The 21830-nt window shown below is 40.9% G+C and overlaps 1 protein-coding gene across 1 annotated transcript in view; it reads right to left on the bottom strand.

Moving 5' to 3' along the window:
• Ryr3 (ryanodine receptor 3) overlaps positions 1–21830 on the bottom strand; it is a 356005-nt gene that overhangs the window by 221695 nt on the left and 112480 nt on the right. The window contains exons 15-18 of the mRNA XM_015480130.2: positions 20369–20464; positions 18430–18548; positions 10573–10706; positions 8572–8813 (exon numbers count right to left, since the gene is read on the bottom strand). Coding sequence (XP_015335616.2) covers positions 8572–8813; positions 10573–10706; positions 18430–18548; positions 20369–20464 — 591 coding nt within the window. The remainder of the gene's footprint in view (positions 1–8571; positions 8814–10572; positions 10707–18429; positions 18549–20368; positions 20465–21830) is intronic.

Genomic DNA, 21830 nt, shown 5'->3' with positions numbered 1-21830 from the left:
TGAGCAATGAGAAATGATCTTCTAATTTGGCCTACAGACAGACACATGCCTGAGACAAGTCTAAGGGGAAGCCCTTCGGCTGCTAAGAATGAGAACTAACATGAGCTCTGCCTGCTTGATGCTTACTCCAACTCCCGTGTTGGAAGTAATGGACAGCGGCTTTTACTGGGTGTAGTAGCTCCTCAGAGATAGGAGTGTGTGAGTCTGTTTATTCCTGAGTGCCCAGAGACCTTGCTTTCTTCTACTTCCTCAAAAAGAAATAGCCACATGGATACAGAAGGCAGCCAAGAGAAGAACTGCAAGGTCATATACCCAGGAAACTGCAGCATAGCTTGATTTTTTTCTTAAAAGAACTTTATTATCTTAGATAAACAGGACACACATTGTCAATTATATTCTGCAGTAGTGATTAATTTTTTTTCATATCTTTCATGAGATGATTTATCACTTCCTGAAGCAGTGATGACCTAAAGTGGTGAGAAGATCATCTCTCTGCTCTTGTATCTCACATCATCCTATTCCGGAAATTCTAAGAGTAAGTTATCATAATCCTCCCATCCATTCTCCTACCAGGCTTACCATTCCTACAGGGAAGATAGCAATAGTGCGGCAGAAGTCAAGTATCAAAACAGGGTTTCAGGCAAGAGAGAAAAAGATACCTTGTTTCTTGATTATGAAAGTAATAATGCTCATTAAAGTTTGTCATTTATATAGAAAAGTATACAAAAGGGAAAAAATACAACTCTGTAAAATGTTTCTAATACATATGCACTCACACACATCTTTTATCCAAACTGAGATATGATAGATTTCATATCTTGTTTTTTCTACTACTCTGTGTTCCCCAGGTAGAAGAAGCTGCTAGATCTGCCTGGCAGCATGGGGCAGATACACACTTGGAGATCGAAAGAAAGGTGCACTAGATAAATGGGAAAGAAAAGAGGAAAAGGAATATATACTGTATTTGCAGAATGGCTGGTTTGCTAAGGTTGGAATGTGTTGATTAGGGATGGAGAGGGAGATGGGGTGCAGCAATAAAGCTGCCCAGCAGGAGAGCCACAGGACATAACGCACTCATTGCATATTGGCCAGTCAGTCTAGCAATGGCCTTACACTCTGCCCTTGTAACCTCAATACCTTACTTGGCTACTGAGAATGAGGAACAAGTTTCTTATAGTGGAACCTGTGGTAAACATTATTTTAAAACAAAACTAACCAAAACTCAGGGTTTAACATCTTTCCAATTTCTCCATTTGAGGAAATCAAATCCTCCTAGCTCACTGTATGGAATATAGACATGCTGAGTCCCAGAATCTTTTCTTCCTTCTATTGAAGTCTATTTCAAAAACAATGTATGAAACTGGGGTTGTGGTTCAGAGGTAGGGCGCTTGCCTGCATGTGTGAGACACTGGGTTCAATCCTAAGCACCACATAAAATAGAAATATTGTGTTCACTTATAGCGAAATTTTTTTTAAGTATGATATTAAAATTCAGCAAAACTTACTATGTTTGTCTTGCTCCTAGGAGTTCTTATTTTCCCACTAAAAAACAATCTTACTACATAAAATGTTCTTTCCGTTAATTTAACTTCTAGAAAATATCACTATAGTCCTTTGAACAAATCCTAACAGATCTGTGATTTGGGAAACACCAGGGAATAACTGAGATGCTACCTTGGACAAATACCCTTGACAGAATCTAGATTCTTAATGGATAAAAAATACCAATTATACCTTTCTGAGAACCATACAAACCAGGACAAAACTTCCAGTGTGGATTAACAACCCCCTTGTTGTTTTTCCCTATCCTTTCAGAGTTCTCTGTTAGTTTCTGAGCCTCATCCCTGGAAGATAAATATCCCTATTTTCTTGAAGGATGCCCTTCATCTACCAGCAGTGCTTTGATGCCATTGGAAGCTGAATTCTGTGCTTTATTTAGCCTTTCACAAGCCATAGCTGCCAGGTGCCTTCCAGAGGAAGGATGGTGAAGGATGTTGCCTCTTACCTCCCTTGTTCTAAGAGGCTGTGCTCCAAGTAGAAGTTTCCTTGGAACATTTGCTCAGATCACTTATTGGCTAACTGAAGTCACAGATAGACTACTTTTAAGGTACCAATTGCAGAGAATACAGAGTTAGGACTAAACTTAACAAGAAATTAAAGGGAGACTCTTGATAATTACTGGATATAAAATATATACTCTGCAAGTGCTAAGAGCAATACAAAGGCAAACCTATTTGAATAAAAGAGCCCATTTTATATAATATTTATGTTGTGAAAGGTCATCAGATGAACTGTATCTCATTTTTTAAATTTTAAGTAGTATGAAGAGTGTGAAACTGGGAAATGAGGCAAATGTAGGATTGTTTTTGCACACTCTGTTCTAGGATTCTGCCCCCATCCAGAATAAAATCTCCACCCTTGTGAGAGGGTTCAAGACTCCAAATGATTTGGAAGGATAATGAACCCCACATTTATATAAAATGCAGTGCGGGGCATGATTGCACACATTTATAATCCCAGCAACTTGGAAGGCTAAGGCAGGAGGATAGCAAGTTCAAGGTCAGTATCAGCAACTTAGTGAAGCCCTAAGCAACTCAGCAAGACTCTGTCTCAAAATGAAAAATAAAAAAGGACTGTGGATGTGGCTTATTGTTAAAGCACCCCTGGGTTACATTCCAAGTATCTAAATAAGCAAGCAAATGAATGAATGAATAAGATGCAGTTCCTTCAAAGTACTCTGTAATGAGGCAGCATTGGGTAGGAGGACCCTTTGAGCCAAATAGGGTTGTTGCATTAAATCCCAACTCTATACCTGCTACCTGAACCTGGGCCTGTGATTTTATGAGAGGCTCAGTTTCCCCATCTGCTAGGCACAAAGATGCAGAGAAAGAACCTGTAAGGCAGTTGTTTTAGAGATTATTGTTATTCCTATGGTTTTGATAAAATGAATAGATTTAATCAAAAATAAAATTGAATGACTGATGTCCTATATACCACTCATAAGGCAGAATTGTGTCGTTACTAAGTGAAGCTTCCAGAACCAGACTGCTTGGGTTCGAGTCCAAGCTGTCACCAATGATGTAACTTTGGAAAATCAACTTGATTTTGTGAATTCTAGTTTCCTTGTCTATCCACTGGAAATAATAATGTCACTCCAGAGAACTGCTGGAGTTTCTAATCAATTGCTCCTTACAGAATGATAAGAAGAGTGCCTGCCATGTTGTTACCTAGGACAAAGGCTATTGTGTTTATTAACCACAGAAATCTTAATTACTAGGATAACAATAGAAAAACTTACCAGAACATTGTATGACTATACTTTTTATAATAATTGGGAAAATAACAATATGAAAATTGTAGTATTGAGGGCTTAGTCTAAAAGTTGACTTAAAATCTACTTCCTTTATAAAAACATAATGGTAGAAAACTCACACTTCCAAATGTACTTAATATACTTGATGCTTTTAGAACCAGCAGAAATGTGATGTTATACAAGAAAAAGCAAACGGGTTTCAGAGTTTTTTTTAAGAGCAGCCTCAACTGCTTGTTTGCGTATTAAGAACTCTGAATAATCCTAGAGAACATCCACTGAAAGCCCAGAGAGTCTTGCCAATCTGAAGAAGAAACGTGCCCTGATTTAAAGGCTCAGGCCCATGAGAAGGGCCCAGGAGCTTGGAAAGGTTAAATGAAACCCAGTGCTATCATCTGGATCTTAAATGTTCCCTAGAAGTCTGTGTGTTAAAGGTTTGGTCCCCAGTGTTGTGCTCGTGGGAGGTGGTGAAACCTTTGAGATTGTTCTGGTTTGGATCAGGAATACCCCCTCAAAGGCTCATGTGAAGGCTTGGTCCCAATACAATAATGTCTAGGGGTAGGGATTTTGGAAAATGATTGGATTATGAGGGCTTTTGACCTCAGTGAATTAATCCATAATCAGATTAATAATTTGTTGACATTTGTGGAAAGTGGTGGAAACTGTAAGAGATAGAATCTAGTTAGGTGGGGTGGGCCCTTGAGCCCACTGCCATGAGCTGAGAAGCTTCCTCTGCCATGCCCTTCTGCCTCACCTCAGGCTCAAAGCAATAGAGCCAACTGACCTTGGATGAAAACCTGTGAAACCATGAGCCAAAATAAACCTTTCCTCCTTTAAGTGGTTTTCCTCAGGTATTTTGCCCAGCAACAAAAAGCTTATTAATACATAGTAGGAGGTTTGTGGGGACATGTTATTGGGGAGATTGTGGAGCCCTGGTCTTCCCTTTTCTTTTGTTTCCTGGTGGTGAGGTGACCAGTTTTATTCCTCCATGTGCTCCTGCCATGATATATGTTTATCCACAGGTGCTAAGCAACAGGGCCATCTGATCATATACGGAAACCTCCAAGACTGAACCAAAACAAGCCTCTGAGTTCATTATCTCAGGTATTTGACTAATGCACCTTTTAAGATAAAGGCAAAGCCCACTTAATCATATGCTGCCCATCATCAAATTAACCCAAGGATATAGGGACTACATGATTTAATCCCTTCTGTAGATAACTGGAAACTGTGGTACTCAGCATTTCCATAGCTCCAGGTATTGCAGATTTGGCCTTGTAACATAAACACAAATATTTAGGCATTTAGAATGAGAAAGGAGCCAAAGGAAAAAAAAAGCTGCCATTCTAGAGACATTCCTCAGATCTCCACACAGCACTGGGGTAGGAAAGGTCTGAGTTATACCGAGCTATATTTTCATTGACAAACCAACAGCCTGGGGCTCATCTTGGTAGAGAGATAGGTAACATGATTCCCTTGTGCAAATCTGACTTCAGAGATAAGACTACTGACTCATCAAGAAAATTTAACTAATCAGGAAACACAGCTTTACTCCATCCATTTACTTCTAAATCAGTTAACTCTTGGTAAGATGAATTCCTCTGCTCACTACAATTCTGCAGGGGAAAAGGGAGGTTAACAGGGCAGGACAGGTATGCCTTCCTTAGCAGGTTAACAGTAGCATACTGTAGGCTGCTCTGAGCTGAATTCACTTCCAACTGTTCTTTCCAAGGCCACATGGAGGCTATTCTCAGGAGAGAAAAGTGATGCTATCACAAAACAGTCATTCCTCCACAAGGAGATCACAGGGCTGTGCTGGCCCAGGATTCCATAGGCTTTGGGAAGTGGTCAAGGAGGGGTTGTTTCCCCAGAAGATGTCTGAAAGTGACTTCAGAGGCTTCCATGGCTGCTCTTCCCTGTATAGGAAAAAAGCTCATGCATGCTCCCAGGATTCCACTCTGAACTTCTCCAATTCAGCATGGGCCTCGGGTTCTGAACTGGTCTTGAAGTAACTGGGACTCTGGAGTTGGTCTTTACAACTCCAGTGGACTTTACAGAGATGAGGGAGGGAAACTGTATTCATTGGGTATCTACTACATGTCAGAGACTTCATATCCTTATCTCACTGAAATTTTATAAAGCCATGTTATCTTCACTGTTTTTTTTTTTTTTTTCCTTCTTCTTAAGCTAAGGTCTCATTGTATTGCCCAGGCTAGTCTTGAACTCCTAGGTTCAGGTGATCCACCTCAGCTTCCTAAACAGCTGGGATTACAGGTGCATACCACCCTGTCAAGCTCCATCTTCACCTTATCTGAAGAAACTGGGTCTCTGAGAAGTAATTTGCTTAGTGTTAAAAAAAATCAGTATGTGGCAAAGTTAGGATTCGAACCCAGGCCTAACCCAAAGTCAGTTTTTCTTGAACTCTTTCCATTGACAAAGCATTAGAAGAACTGCAATTCTTTCCAACTACTGCAACATCTGTTGTACTTTAATAAGTATGTTAAAGACCAGTTCAAGGCAGTGGCTTAATTTATGTATAGAGACATCTTTAAAGTTAATGGGCCTGGGCATTTAAATCTTGAGGAAAAGAAGAAAAATCATCACGACCAGTTTCCAAACTCTCTCCCTAATCACCTTCCTTTCCTTCCTACAGCAAGTTGCAGTGCCATTTCCATTCCATTTCTTCATCAGACAATTACCCTTTCATCAGAGAGTCTGGAATTCACTGCTGTGCTGGTGGGAGTCATTAACAGAAGCCTTATTTCTTCAGCAGGAGCATGTGCTGACATATTTACCTGCTGTGCCTTCTGCAAGATATAGGTTTCAGTGCTGGCTGGGGAAGTCAGAATGATGCCCGGGCTCAAGGAAACTTTGTTTTTTAGTGACAATGAAAAGCATAAATCTTGTAGACACTGGTTTCCTCATAACTCATCAGATACTAGAATCTAAGGGATATAGAATATACCTTTATGACACTATATTACCAAGTGTGTGTAATGTTCAGAGCTACAGTGAGAAGCTCAGTTAACAGCCCTCTTTCCTCTTCCTCATTCAGAGCCACTGAGGATGATGATGAACATGGGCCCAGAACACCTGGTTTGCTTGACTTCAGAGGTGACAGAATAGAAGGTGGAGGGGGACAATTGTATATTTTAGGAATGATAAACAATCAGGATGTTCAGTCCTTAAATGCACAGACAGCAGCACTTAATTGACACATCACTGCTGGGTTCTCTGCCTGCTCACTGATGTAGTCATTCCTCAGATGTCTACAAATGGATACCGGGATTGAGGAAGTACCCTATGCAGTGTTGTAAAGTCTGGAAAAGACTAAGTAAATTTTCTTCCTTTGAGAAAGATTAGCTTCTTTTTGAGACAGGGTCCAATTTGTTTCATCCAAGGGTCTAGGAGTGCCCCATATTTCCCTAACCCAGCTCCATGCAGAGTCCTTCTCAGATGTTGTGTGGTTCCAGAGATCACTAAGTTAGGGTGATGAGGTGGCAGGATCTGAGTAGCAATCGACAGGCAGGGTAGAAATGATTTCACTAGTCAAAACCATTCATTCCCTCACAAACAATCCTACCAGGGGCTGCTGATGTGGTGGGCATATCCCAAATCACTTCCCCAGATAGATTTTTATTGATTTTTTGTTCTGGGGATTGTACCCAGGGGCACTCAACCACCGAGTCACATCCCCCACCTTTTTTTTTTTTAATCATTATTTTGAGACAAAATCTTGCTAAGTTGTTTAGGTCCTCGTTAAGTTGCTGATGTTGGCTTTGAGCTTGTGATCCTCCTGCCTCAGCCTCCCAAGTTGCTGGGATTATAGGTGTGCACCACAGCGCCTAGCCCCAGAGAGCTTTCTGAGAACCTTATGACAGCTAATTAAAAAGGCAAATGGTTTCTTCTGTACAGTCACAGGCTCGGTGATTCCACAAGAGACTATGAGAACCAAGAAGGGAAGGTATAGCTTCCACAGAGACCAAGGATGAGAGAGCAAGATTTTCCCTTTACCCAATACCCTGCCATTTTGCATTTGTTTTCTTCTGAATCACAGTGTTCCCCTGGACACGCAGAATAATCAGACTTTCTCATTCTTTCCCCCAAAAGAACCAGGATAAATAAATGTTCCTACAAGTTTATGACATTCCTGAAAGTTTTAAAATGCTTAAACTGGATGTAAAACAGCACAAAAAATAACAAAAATCCCATACTAACTGTAAACCATTCAACTACAATAAGCATGCCACAAGGATATGAGCTGCCATCATTGACATCAGGCAGTTAGGTTTTAAGGCTAAAAACCAAGGGAAGAAGGAAAATAGGGTGGGCTACATGGTTCTGAATACAAAAGAGCACAGAGTATATAGGCTTGTCTTGTAGAGACCAACTTTCCCTTCATACTGGATTTAAGGAAGAATGTGTGTCATGGTTCCTTAATGTAAGAAGAACATGGCACAATGTTTACATGAGGGATTCCAATAAGGGACACAATGTCTCCAACTCTAGTTTTGCATAAGATACAGAAAAGACATGCTTTGGTCAATGGACAGGAGAGGTGGACTCTTACTTTGGGCCAAAACCTGAGATTGCAGGTAGAACCAACCTCCACAGGTACCAGCCATGGATGCTTTTGGGGAAAGCATCAATACTAATATAATGAAGGGAAGCCTTGAGTTCTTAAGGTTAACATCTATTGTGTGTGGAACTGATCTAGACTGTCAGCAATTGTGACAGGAAGCAGCAAGCAGTACTGACAAGACTATAAACTTGTGAGCAGATCACGGTTCTTCCTAGTGCGTGAATTTCTTAGGTATCTTTATGTCTCAGTTTGTACATCTGTAAGATGAGACAATATTTTCTACCTTATGGGGTCACTGTGAGGATAAACTGAGAAAAACAATATATAAAACGTATGTAAAGCTCTCTGCCCAGTAAATAAAGATGTTTATTTTCATCCTAAAAATATTACGCCCAGTAAATAAAGAGGTTTATTTTCATCCTAAAAATATTATGCAATAAGAACTGTACACAGGTTCTGATCTTGAGAAAAGTGATTGGCATTGGATCACGTAGCTAGGAAGCTGTCAAATAATGGTTCAAATAAGTCTAATTTAAACACAATGCTCTTCCCACCTAACCATCTGAGACCCAGGAGTCAGTATAATTTCAAATTACAGTAGCAATTTCAGCTTGAACAATTTGAGGCTCAATTATTTGCAGTAAGAGATCAAGGGCTGATATCTTGGCAAGGAACTCACCTGACCAAAGATGAAGTCCATCAAAACCATAGGAATACAGGTCATCACCAACACCATTGCCTCCCCATCCTTCTCCACCTCCAGGGTATGGCGCATAGCCTGAGGAGGAGGCCCAGCCAACCCGCAGATGTGTGGGCTCTGCTGTTAGGAAGGGGTCCACCTGGTCAATAATTAGCTCAAAGTACCACTTCTTGTATTGGGCTGAGCCCTCAGCAACTCCCAGGAAGATGTTTGGCCGGATACTGAAATTAAACACAGAACATGAGGCATCCACAGAAGTCACACAACTGAAAAAGCATGTTGAACAGACCTAATAGGAAGCATTGGTCCAATGAAACCCAGAACAAGAGCATTTTTATGTTTTTTTTTTAATTGATTGAAAGTAGAAAAAGCTTGCAGCCTTCAACAGTAGGTCAAATTCTTAGGTGTCAGGACAACATTAATTCCACTAAAACTATAAATGATGTTTCTTTAAATATTCCATTCAAGGCAACACATTTATTGAGTACCAACCATGGGCAATGATGCTGAAAATATTATACAGAGTTTCACGATTACAAACCTTTGTGTCTTTCTGTAAGTGAAAGAAATTACTTACTCGAGTTCCATCTTCTGGTAAATTGGTTTAAGCACCCTCATTTTCAAAATAGCAGCTTTGTACCCCAAGCATTATTCATAACAGCCTCTTAAAAGTCACTAGTGGGCAACCTTGTTAAGGGCAAGAGGTTTTTAATGTGTTCAGAAAAGTGGTTAAAAACTTGGAACAGACCAGAGCTTTTATGTTTGGAATCCTATTCTTAGAGATGGACTGTCCCCGGGCTGGAACCATGTCCTGCTCTGGGTGGGCAAGGAAAAACTGTACCAGGAGGAAGGAAGGCTATGTGAAGTTTAGGTCTGTGCCACTCTACACCTAAGAAAGGCTCCCCGCCCTCACTATTGTGGATTAGCAGCAGGCTCAGGAAGAAAGTGAATAAAGACCCTGAGGGCTAACTAGTCCAAGCCCAGGGAGTTCACAGGGTTCCCACGTGACCACATGTGTGTACCATGAGGTGAGAGGTCCTGCTGGACCCATGCTCTTCCTCCTGGCCTAATCCTCTGGTAGGAGCTGGGCAACTGGCTATGTGCCAGAGGATAAAGAAATAATGGTATCAACTTGAGATATCCATTCTATTAAAACATTTAAGAACAAAGATTGGTGTATTATAAAGAAGTTATAAAATGTGTATTCATGGCTAATAAAAAAATTGTGGGCTACTTCAGGCCAACTTCTTTTGTCCCTATGTGGGAAATATTCTCTATCTGCAGCCAGTACAAGGGAAAAGTTTGAGCAACTTTACTGAAAGGGTTGGAGTGCAAGGCCCTAGTCAGAAAAAAGTGCACATTGGCCCCCGCCCCCACCTAGAGGTATGGCTTGGATTTATTAGAAGGGATAGGAAAAGGGAAAAAAAGCACACTCTCAATGGAGAGAGTGGGCTCTCTCAGAGAGGAGGAGGATGGCATACCCCTCCATCTTTTGGGGTCCTAAAGAAGCTTCCATAGAGTCCTGTCCAGGTCCACATTTTGACTTTTGACTGATAGCACAGAAACCACACAGACTGCCTAAAAGAGTGGGGATTGTCTGGAAGAGAGGATGGTGTGGTGCTCAGAGAGCTGGAGTTTAAGGAAATCAAGTCCCCCAATTTTTGCCTCAATTTCTTGCCCCTTAGTTGGTTTATTACACTTTGAATAACCCTCAGCAAGTTTTACTTTGTGAAGGTCTTGATGTTTTGGTTACCAGGGTGATTGGAGGTTATGACAGTTTTGGTGATAAAGAGGGTTCAGTCCACCTGGTAGGGTGTGACCTGATCTTGTCACAATTGTTTGCTCAGTTGTCTTATATATTTGCATTACTGTGAAAACTATGAGTGAGCAACTGGAGTTCAAAGCAGTCCTATCCTTCCTGACAGTTTACAAGATGGAAAGAACCTTCCTTGGCATCTGGAATGATGGTGATGGCCTTACCTGGTCACATCATTAATTAGCCGTGTCTGCAGGAGCAGGTTTCTCCGAGGCAGCAAGTTGTCACAGATGAGATTCTGGTTGGCTCTTACTGCAACCCCATTGCAGAGACAGAGGGAGCACAGGACATCCAGAACCTGAAGCAGGACACACCCACCAAACCTCAGGACCACTGAGTGTACATTGGGTAGGACGCAATCACCTCACAGGAAAGCAGCAGGAGTGAAGATAATGGGACTGGGTAATGGGTGGAGAACCAGCTCAGTGCTGGAGAAGTCTTACCTCTGTGCCAAGCAGGAGTCAGTGATGTCCTAGAGACTACTGCCTCTTGAGGTGTTATAGTTTGCATATGAGTGTCCCCCGGAAAAAGCTCATATGTTCATGCAGGAGGTAGAATGATTAGATTATGAGATCTCCAACTCAGTCAGTGTATGACTGAAGGAACTATAGCCAGGTGAGATGTGGCTGGAGGAAGAAGGCCACTGGGGGCATGCTTTGGGGATTGTATATTTTGTCCCTGGCTCTTTGCTTTGTCTGCTTCTTGTCTGTCAAGAGCTGAGCAGTGTTCCTCCGCCATGATGCTCTGCCTCACTGAGGCTCAGAGCAATTAAGTTGGCCAACCATGAGCTGAACCTCTGAAACTGAGTCAAAGTAAACTCTTCCTCCTCCGAGTGGTTCTTATCAGGTATTTTGATCACAGTAATGAAAACCCGACTAACACATGGGGAAATGAAGCATGGTTCCCTTCTAGACCCTCTGCCCTAGTCTTGTGCCCCATACCTCCAATCTTTGCATGTCACCTGTGGTCACTGTTCTACTACAGTGGATAAAAGCCTGACCTCTGAAGACACACCATCTAGTCAGGGGCAGGACTAAGGTATGGTGAGGCAGTTAAGGTACAAAATCTAGGCACTACTTAGGCTCCGAGTCATAAGTGCAGGGCAGAGGAATAAAAAACTCTACATAGTTTCTCAAACAAACTTCTACTCAGCCCTGATGGTACTTTTCACTGACGATTAGGGGTTAAGACAGGTCTTAATGAGAAAGCCCTTTAGATACCCATTTGGTTATAAGGTCCTTACTTGTTGTAGACTTGGAAATCTTCGTTGGTAGGGCAGATTCCCGCTTCTGGGTCTCATGCTGTGATTTCATTGAAACCCATTAAGGTACCCTTAAATTCCTAGAAATTAGCATTCAAAATATCTCGCCTGCTCTCCTCCTCTCTTCCTCCCATCTGGAAGGAAAGCAAACCCGCAGGAGCCCAGGTGGCCCATGAATCTGAAGGACCCGTCACCAAGCTGCTTCTGTTCCTGTTTGCCAGCTGCCTGGGAATTAGAACCAGTCTCTGGCCTAATCCTGCAGGCTGCCATCTCATCTGCCCTGTCTCATTGTGCCACATCCTCTTTCATTCAGATTTTGTGTCTGTATCATGGCAGAGAACACTGTGTAGGGCCAGGCACTGTTCCGCTCTCTTTGCCCCAGAGGGGAGAAGGTGCAAAGAGCAGTTGATAAATAACAGCCACAGTGTAGCAGGCTGCACTGATGGGGAAGGGAAAGCTGTAATTCCGTCTTTCAAAGTGGCCACCAAAGATTCAAGGCTTAGCGGGGTTGGAGAGAGTCAGGTTGCTGATGGCATTTGTGTCCTTAATTCTCACAAACCAATTTTCCACCTGAGTCCCAAAATGTCAATTTTGCTCCAGATAAATACGAGGCACGTTTATGGGACAAGCAGAAAAGAATCCCAAAGGCAGTTTTCTGGGGGACTCTTAGTATTACCACTCCACGAAAGGGAACAACGGTGGAAACCTGAAATCCAGAGGATCATTTCTTACTCTAAGAAAAGTGCCATAGATGGCCAGAAAATTAGCTGCTTTTCATCTGGCCTATCAACATGTTTTCATCTGTTCCGCCTTGGAGTGATGGCTGCAGGAGACTTGCTGTCACAACCAGAGGAAAAGCAGAGCTTAATCCATATACAATAGGAAATGCAAAGGGAAAAAGGCTCTGCAGAAAGCACCCAGCCTAATGGAGCAATGCCTCACCTATAAGTAAAAGATGCCATAAAGAATCCGGTTGACAGTGCTTAGGCTTTTAGCAGGCGTTTCTTTCTGTTAAACTGAGGAATGGGGGCAAATTCTCTTTTCTAAAAAATTTCATGTAGGCAGGGCTAGCCCACCACAGGGAACACACACACAGTGCCTAGAGGTCATCTGTACTTTCTGATTGAGAGGGAGCATCTCAATGAATTCTGGAAAGCTTGGTAGGCAAGATAGATTCTGATGCGTGTTTACCCATGGTCATTTCCTTTTCCTCCTGAGCCCTGAGGACACTGCATTTCCCAGCCTCCCGTGCAGGTTTGTGGGATTATATGACCAAGTCTGGGCCATTGGGAAGTAGGTGAATGTGATGTATGTCACATTTAGGCTTGGTCTGGAAAACTCTCCTATAGAGCCCTGTGTGTGTGGCATCTCTCTCCAGATGTATTAATTCAACAAAGGACTTGGCAGCCCAAGGGTATCCTTACTGCAATCCCTGGACTGGATTGACCAGGAGCTTGCTAGAAACACTGATGCTAGAATCCCCATTCTTACTGAACCCCAGGGATTTTGTGTTAACAAGATGCCCAGAGATCTCCAGGAACTTCATGAGCACATTAGTCTGTGAAGCTCTGCCCTTAGAGAACACCTCTCTCAATGAACACAGAGCAGTTTTCCCATTGACTGGGCTTGGACTGTGATGTGAGCCAAATTAAATATCTATGCTAAGCCACTGAGAACTTGGGGTTGTCTGCCTTAGGGGTAGGCATCCCTAGTCAACGGTCCTTTTGGTGGAGTTCATTTGCTTCTGGTTGTAACCCACGTTTCATTAAGAGCCTCTCACTTTGGGATAACATTAAACTAAAAAAACAAAACAAAAAAACTTCACAGCAAAGGAAACAATCAAGAGCATGAAGAAAGAGCTTCCAGAATGGGAGAAGTTTGCCACCTGCATCTTGGATAGGGTGATAATTTCCAGGATATAAAAAGAACTCCAAACAAACAAACAAAAAAAGGAACACAATAACCCAATCAATAAATGGGCAAAGGAACTAAGCAAACACTTCTCAAAAGAAGAAATATGAATGATCAAGAAACATATGGGAAAAATATTCAACATCTCTAGCAATTAGAGAAATGTAAATTAAAACTACACTGAGACTTCATCTAATTCCAGTCAGAATGGCAATTATCAAGAATACAACAATAAATGTTGATGAGGATATGGGGAAAAGGGTACACTCAAACACTGTTTCAAATTGGTACAACCTCTCTGGAAAGCAGTATGGAGATTCCTCAAAAAACTAGGAACGGAACCACCATATGACCTGGTAATACAACTCCTGGGTATATATGTATGCAAAGGATTAAAATCAGCATACTACAGTGACCTAGCCACATCAATGTTTATAGCATTACAGTTCACAATAGCTAAGTTAGGGAGCCAACCTAGGTGCCATCAACAGATGAATGCATAAAGAAATTGTGCTGTATACATACATTAGAATATGACTCAGCCATAAAGAATGACTTTATGACATTTGCTGGTAAATGGATGAATCTGGACACTATTATGCTAAGTGAAATAAGCCACTCCCCCCAAACCAAAGGTCAAATGTTTTCTGACATGTGGAAGCTAATTCACAATAAGAGGAGGGATAGAAGTTAAGTGGATTAGACAAAGGGAATGAAGGAAAGGGAAGGAGGATAAGAAAAGACAATGGAATGAATCTGACATAACTTTCCTATGTACGTGTATGAATACACTACCGTGAATCTCACCATCATGTACATCCAAAAGACTAGGGTCCTAATTGGAATGATATATTCCATGCTTGCATAATGATATCAAAATGGACTGTGTTATGTATAACTAAAAATAACCAATAAAAATTATAAAAAATACTATTCATCTCATTAAATATAGTCTATTTGAAAACAAAAAAACTAAACATAAACAAAGCCTCTCATTTTTAATGCCATTATTCCCTATCCTAAAGATATGCTTATGATGAGAATTCTACTTTTATTTTTAAAAAGTTTAAAAAAGTCTTATTTTAAAAAATGCTAACTGTACTTTTGTGATTATTATTTCAAGTTCTATATTTGAAAAATAAGTGCTCTACAGCCTCTGACAGATTCTGCCCTCCCTGTGCATGAGAGATGAGTGGGTGGGAATGTTTCTATATTGCCATGGCTGCCAGGAAACTCAACTGATTTTATGGAGCTACTGGAGCAAAGATGTGGGAGTTAATAGTTGGCTTCCTTGCATTCATTCCTTTCCTAACCTAGGCGAAACTTTTGATTCTCATCTATACTTTTTTCAGACTAAAGATATTATAATTTTACCATACATTTTTCTCTCAGGTGGCTTTCAAACACTTGGGAAACAAAGAAGATAATAAAAAAAATTATCTGTTATGGCTCTTCTGCTTTTAGCAGATTTGGAATAGGGTGGTTTGGGGGATATACTTTGTTTTTACTAATAAAAGCTTACTCCATGAAAAACTACAGGGCGATTGCTATAATTTTCAACATTATTCTTTCATCAAACAATAAAATCAGTGCTACTCGGAGTGTTAACTGATAAGGCATCTGTTTAGTGAGGTGAGTCCTGTACATATGAGTTTCCATCAATTCAAAAACAGACAGCAATGACTTCTGGCTCTACTCACATCTTTTATTCATTTATTAAACCTCTGACAAACACATATGAATGCCTACATTTGATATCTGAGCTTGGCACCATGGAGATTACAAAGATGGCACCTTCCTTGAAGGAACTTACAGTGGGTTAGAGAAATAAATGTGTAAAATTAACTCTCATGAAAGGCAGATTGGAACAACCATTGTAACAAAGAACAAATCGTGTAATTGAAAAGACCAATTCCAACTAGGATCAGAAAAGCCTTCATGGAAGGAATGGCACCTAAATTTGTATCTGTTCTTCAAAACTTAGTTTATATTTTAATTATCTAGAGAAAATTTTGAGGGGTCCTGGAAAAGGAGTAAGGGGGTGCTGAAGGATCCACAAAAGCCAAGTCTCTGAGAAGTCGTAGGGCAGAGTGTGTTCAGATAAAAAGGCGGTGGGTGGTTTCCAGCCTACCACTCTCATCCTTTTCATTCCCAAGATTGTTATTTCCCTTTAACTCTCTGACCCCCAATTTGATCATGCTTTAGATGAGTGGTAATGCTTTCCACGGAAGCAACACAACTATTTTAGAATGAAAGTGGTATGAAATTGCAATTTTTAGTATAAAAATCACTGCTCTTCTATATAGTCTTGATCCTAAGCACTATTAGAGGTGGCATGAAATTGTTAAATCCATGAGATAAACAAACCTTTTCTAAAGGAAAACATGTCATGACCCCAAAGACCACTCTCATAGATAATAGGGGTCCTCAAACTTCAATGTGAGAACATTTTTTTTTTTTTTTTTGTGGTGTGTGGGTGGGCGAGTGTGTGTGGTGCTGGAGATTGAACCCAGGGCCTTGTGCATGCAAGGCAGGCACTCTACCAACTAGGGTATATCCCCAGCCACGAGAACCTATTCTTTGAAAATGCCTTCTAGTTGTGAATTTTCTACTGTGAAGAGTTCTGTATTTAAATAATTATAAAAGTAAAGATCATAAAAATTAAACAATTCTCTTAGGATAGTAGGGCTCTGAAAAGTTTGAAAACTTTAGCTTGAGAAACACTGTGAAGAAAATTAAACTTCTGGTCCCACATACCCCAGCCATCACTGGTGAGGTGTGGGGCCCCTGGAAAATGGATTATCATCTCAGAACCATGTCCTGGCCTCATTATGTCTTCATCATGTTGAAGTAATGATGCTACTCCAGAGGGCATAATGAAGACTGAAGAGGATGCATAGGAACATGGGCACTGGTTAAGTGCAAAATAAATGTTAGTCATCATCATTATCATTGTTATGAAGACTTCTGGGGCCCCCATGACTCCAGAATTCTCCATGGTGAGTCATTGTCTTTATAGAACCACATAAATTATCAGAGACTCCTGAAAATGTATCACTGGAGAAAACAGCAGCCTGGATAAGAAAACATTTTGTTGGCATTTTCCAAGCAAAGATGAAATGTTATGGAAGTCTAGCCTACACTCGGCACAGTACGTTCTTTGCAAAATGACCACAAACACACTGGTGATGATTTGAGCTTGGGTTTCTCTGCAAATAAAAGGTATCCAATCCAATAATCAGTACTAGAGGATCTGAAGTCATGGCAAACCAGCCTTGGCCCCAAATCCCATCAAAAGATAAAAAGGGGACCTTCTTGATGAGAATCTTAGGTACCAAAATCACGCTGTCTCAACTTTTGCCACATTGTCAAAATTTCTCAAAAAGTGCTGTGGTTCTAGAAGATTGGAGGCTGCCTTCCTAGCATACTCAGTAACTTATCAGTGTGGGTATTTATTTGTAGCCAAGTACAATGACATTCTGGGCCTCAGTTTTTTCAGTTGTGGAATGGGCAGAATACTGTTCAACTTGCTGCAAGCTGAGCCTTTGGGTAAAAGAGGCCATAAGGAAACAGACTATTTATGGATTGCATTATGTACTAACATAGAGAAGCCCCTGGGGGCAGTGAAACAAGAGCAGCTTCCCTGGCACAGGGCTCCCCTGACATCTGTATGTAGATCATGGCTCATACCTCCTATTGCTCATGGTTTATCAGTTATTCTTACTACACTGTGCTGACAGGAAGGAACATGTTGGAATGTAGAAAAGCTGGACAGAGGTTGGAGCCTCATGCCTGCTTTTGATTTACCACATTTGAGAAAGCAATTACAGACCCCACATATTTCTTTCTGTTTGCCAAGCAATTTCACAGATGCTGAGGACTAAGGGCTTTTCTGTTTCCTAAGGGTGTTGCACATCATGTAGTCAATGCTGCAGGGGCTTGATCTCCTGGACTCACTGAAACGTGTCTCAAATATGCAGCCCTCTGAACAACAATGGCAAGAGGAGAGGCACAGGGACTGAGCTAATTTCCCTCTACTCTGCAGAGGCACAGCTGCTGTCCCACATACCCCATCATGCCACCTGCTCTTAGAATGCACCCCTTGGCCTGTGAGTTACTTATCTACCTGCTAATTAGTAGTGTAGCCTCAATATATGGTCTAAGTGTGGAGCCAGAATAAAACTCGTATTTTTATAGATTTCCCTAATAGATCATTGCATCTTAGAGATATAATTTCATAAAAATAGATACATTAGAGATCTCAGAAAATTGACATGGCATGCCACCTTGGTGAGGGGCATTGTCCCCATGTCACAGATGAAATGATTGAGGCCTAAAGTCACACAGCTGTTTTGTATCAAAGAGAGGGATCAGTAGCTTGGGTCTTCCTGTTTGCCCATGCAGAATTTCTTTTACTTGCCTTGGTTTGACTCATTAAATCTGATTTCATTTCATAACAAGGCAAGTTTAGCAAGCCTTTCTATATTACTTGAAATCCAATTTCTGTGTATCTTCTCTACATGGCTTGGTGTTCCAGGTTTTCCACTAAGCTCCTAGACCTTAGGAACTAGTCTTGCATAGCTGGCCATGGACAAGGCCCTGGGTAGTGCCCTTCTGTGAGCTGTGTGTTTAGGACCAATGATGATGAACAGGGCTTAGGGAAGTTGGAGGGAATCCGGGGAGACCATCTGAGATTTAGTGTGGCTGCCTGGCTTGCAGTGTGATTGTAGGCAAGAAAGGAAGAAATGTGTCCATATACTCTTAGTAACACAAGGGTTACTGAGTGGTGGGGACAGGAAAGCTGGTAAAGTCAATAAATCACTGTTTGGGTCCTTCTTTCCACACTCACCTTGTGATTCCGCCCGTGCTTATCCAGCAGGGAGATGATGGACTTGATGTGACCCTCGGCTATCAGATTTAAGGCTTCTGGGCTTTCAATCAAAATGCAGTGCAAAACTTCCAAGATACCTACATGAATGTGACAAAAAATCATTTGGACATTAAATAACTTGCAGAACTGACCATAATTTAGAAACCTGAGGGTGAAAAAAAAATCATCCTGAGGGGACAAAATATCATCAATTCTTTGAATCTATTAAATATTCCCAGCCAGAGGAGAGAGGCAATCATCTCTGGAAGACTTGAGGAGCCTCTAAGGGAAATGCAGTGTGCAATATGAAGTTGAGTTTAATCAGCACTAACCCCATCTCTCTTTTCCTGGACAAAGACATGATGATCTTTATATGCTAAAAAATATAAAGCAGCAGCTATAAAATGGAATTCTTAATTTGATCAAACCAAACAATACTTCATTTAAATATAGATATAAAAATAGTTTCTCACACTTCAGTATAAATTCTAAAGGTCATTCAAGTAATTTAGAAAACATTCTGAACTTGACCTCAGAATAAGAGGAAGTTATTAGTATTTTAGGTGTTCTAGTATGTCATACAAACTATAAGCTCACAAAATAAAAATGATTTGGCTTTTCCTCTTTTCCTGACACACTATATGATTTTCCCTATCAAGTGAAGGCTTAAGAAAAATGAACAAGTATCCCTGCAGCCCGACACACAAAGGTAACATTGTCACAAAAATTCAAGGGAAGCAGATGGCTAACAGTTTCATTTCTTTTATTAAGAAAAATGCTTTTGATTTTGTTTTTAATCAAGGTTTTCATCACTTACCCTAAAATGAAATCTACCTAAGAGAGAAGGCACTGAAAAGAAGGATAGAAAGACATGTGCAGTTCTGGACTATGAGAAAAGTATCAAGACCTTTTTCTTTCCAGAGAGGGAACTATATCTGCCACCTGAACTTATTTTGGAAGATGAAAATTGCTGCATCTGGTGGCCTGCTCACTCACCAACAACAGATGGCTCAGGTTCTGAGTCACCAAAAAGGGCTACAGGTGTGACTGAAAGGTGATTTGGGGGGGAGGCAGGTATGTGAAGATTTTTCCTCTTATTCTATGGTCATCCTTCAATTCTACTTGTAACCAAAATGGTTAGGACAGAGTCCAGCAAATAGGAGTACAGCAGGAATTAGAAGGATACCAGGGTCACTGGATGGGGTTGTTTAAAGGACCCAAGATGAAGATAAATGCACAAAGCAAAATTTAAAAAAGAAATGATTGTAGAAGGCTGCATTACAGCAGTTAAATCAAGTTGTATAAGTATCAGGAAACTTTGGGACTTTGTTCCTTGTTGTTAAAATAATTTTGTGAGGCTGTTTGTTATAACGTTGGTTTGGATCTGAAGTGACCACCACAACCAAACGCTCATGTGTTAGGCAATACAAGAAAGTTCAGAGGCAAGATTAGGAGATCTGTAACCCCATTAGTTCGTTGAATTCATAATTTGAAATGGACTACTGGATGGTAACTATAGGTAGGTGGGGTGTTGCTGGAGGGAACAGGTCATTGTGGGAGTGGCCTTGGGGACTATATCTTGTCACTGGCTCCTTACTCTTGCTGTCTCTGCTTCCTGGCTTCCATGACCTCGGTAGCTTTCCCTTACCATGCCCTCCTGCCAGGATGTTCTGCTTTACCTCAGGCCCAAAGCAATGGAGCCAGGCTCACCATGGCCTGAACCTCTGAAACCATGAGCCCCAAATAAATGTTACCTCCTCTAAGTTGTCCTCGTCAGGCATTTTGATAACCATGAGGAAAAGCTGACTAACATAGAGGGTTATTGGCAAGGCAGAGGAAAAGATTTAGCTTTGTTTTCTTTTTTTACAGAAAGAAAAAAATTCATCTTCTCCAGTTATCATTTTCTGTCAGTTCTTACCTGAGGAAGATTCTAGTCTGTCCAATTTGCTGATCAGCCAGTCAAGGTTATTGGAGAACTGAGCACAATTGTTCCTGTTGCCACGAATGAGAGCAGCTGCAAACAAGGAAAGTTCTGATTACCCAGGTTAAAGTGCATAACAATGGGCATAAACATGGAAAGTTGCCAAATACCTCACCTGATCAGGAACCAAGCACTGAATGGCGATCTGACATGCTTAGCCCTTTGATACAATTCTGTTTCTATATTTAGAAGAGTGAAAATCTAGCATTCACTCGCTCACTTGACACATATGGTACAGTGGGTTGTTGAGAACAGAGCCATGGGGTAGAAGAGGCAGATTCTATGCCTTCATCAAGTAGGGGGTAGAGATAATAAACATAAACTAATAACTTCAGATAGCAATAAGCAATAATTGAGTATCTGCTCATTTACTGATTTAAGAACTTTTGTTTTCTAGCAAAAGATTTGCTATTCTTCAGTGCTAAAGGAAGGTGTCCCAGTGAACACAGCTGGAAAGGTTTGTTAAACTAACAGATACATGATAACAAGTAACAATTGCATATCTGAAACATACCACTATGCGACAGTAGTTCTCAAGGTACGGTCCCTGGATCAGGAATGCCAGCATAACCTGAGAACCTGTTCTAAATGCACATTCTCAGGTCTGAAGTGAAAACTTGGGCAAGGGCCTAGCATCTGGGTTTTACCCAGCCCTCCAGATGATTCTAATTCCTGTTCATACTTGAAAGCCATTGGCAGATGATATTGCAAAGAGGGGGAGAATGTGCTGTCCTTAGAGTTTTGCCAGTCAAGGCTATGTATGTACCCTTCCACCCTTGAGGCAAATACAGTAGATGCAAATCTGGAACAAGTCCATGGAAATGAATTAGCCCCCAAACAATTTTCTGCATGTGGTTGGTTCATAGGGCTTTGGATTTTACCAAGGTTAGTAAATGGTAAATTAGGATACAGAAAGATCTCCTTCAGGACCTCTATTCTGCTTCCCCAGAGTCAGTGAGAGTAGAATTCCTGAGCTGCTATTCAGGTCAGCTTCAGTGAATGTAGTAAGCACAGAGTTCTGGAATCAGACTGCTCTGTCTCAAACTACAGCTCTGTCACTAACTGGATATGTGACATTGGGCTATGAGCATCTCTGTGACCAGTCTCTCTTTTTTTTTTTTAATAAAACAGAAAAAAATAACAGGAACTATACTTTTTTATTTTATTTATTTATTTATTTTTTTAATTTTTTATTGTTGGTTGTTCAAAACATTACAAATTTCTTGATATATCATATTTCACACTTTGATTCAAGTGGGTTATGAACTCCCATTTTTAGCCCATATACAGATTGCAGAATCACATCAGTTACACATCCATTGATTTACATATTGCCATACTAGTGTCTGTTGTGTTCTGCTGCCTTTCCTATCCTCTACTATCCCCCCTCCCCTCCCCT

The sequence above is a fragment of the Marmota marmota genome, unplaced genomic scaffold (genome assembly GCF_001458135.2).
Source record: "Marmota marmota marmota unplaced genomic scaffold, marMar, whole genome shotgun sequence".
NCBI classification, from domain to species: domain Eukaryota; kingdom Metazoa; phylum Chordata; class Mammalia; order Rodentia; family Sciuridae; genus Marmota; species Marmota marmota.
The sequence above is the reverse complement of the archived record's forward strand: the minus strand, read 5'-3'. Positions and strand labels throughout refer to the sequence as shown.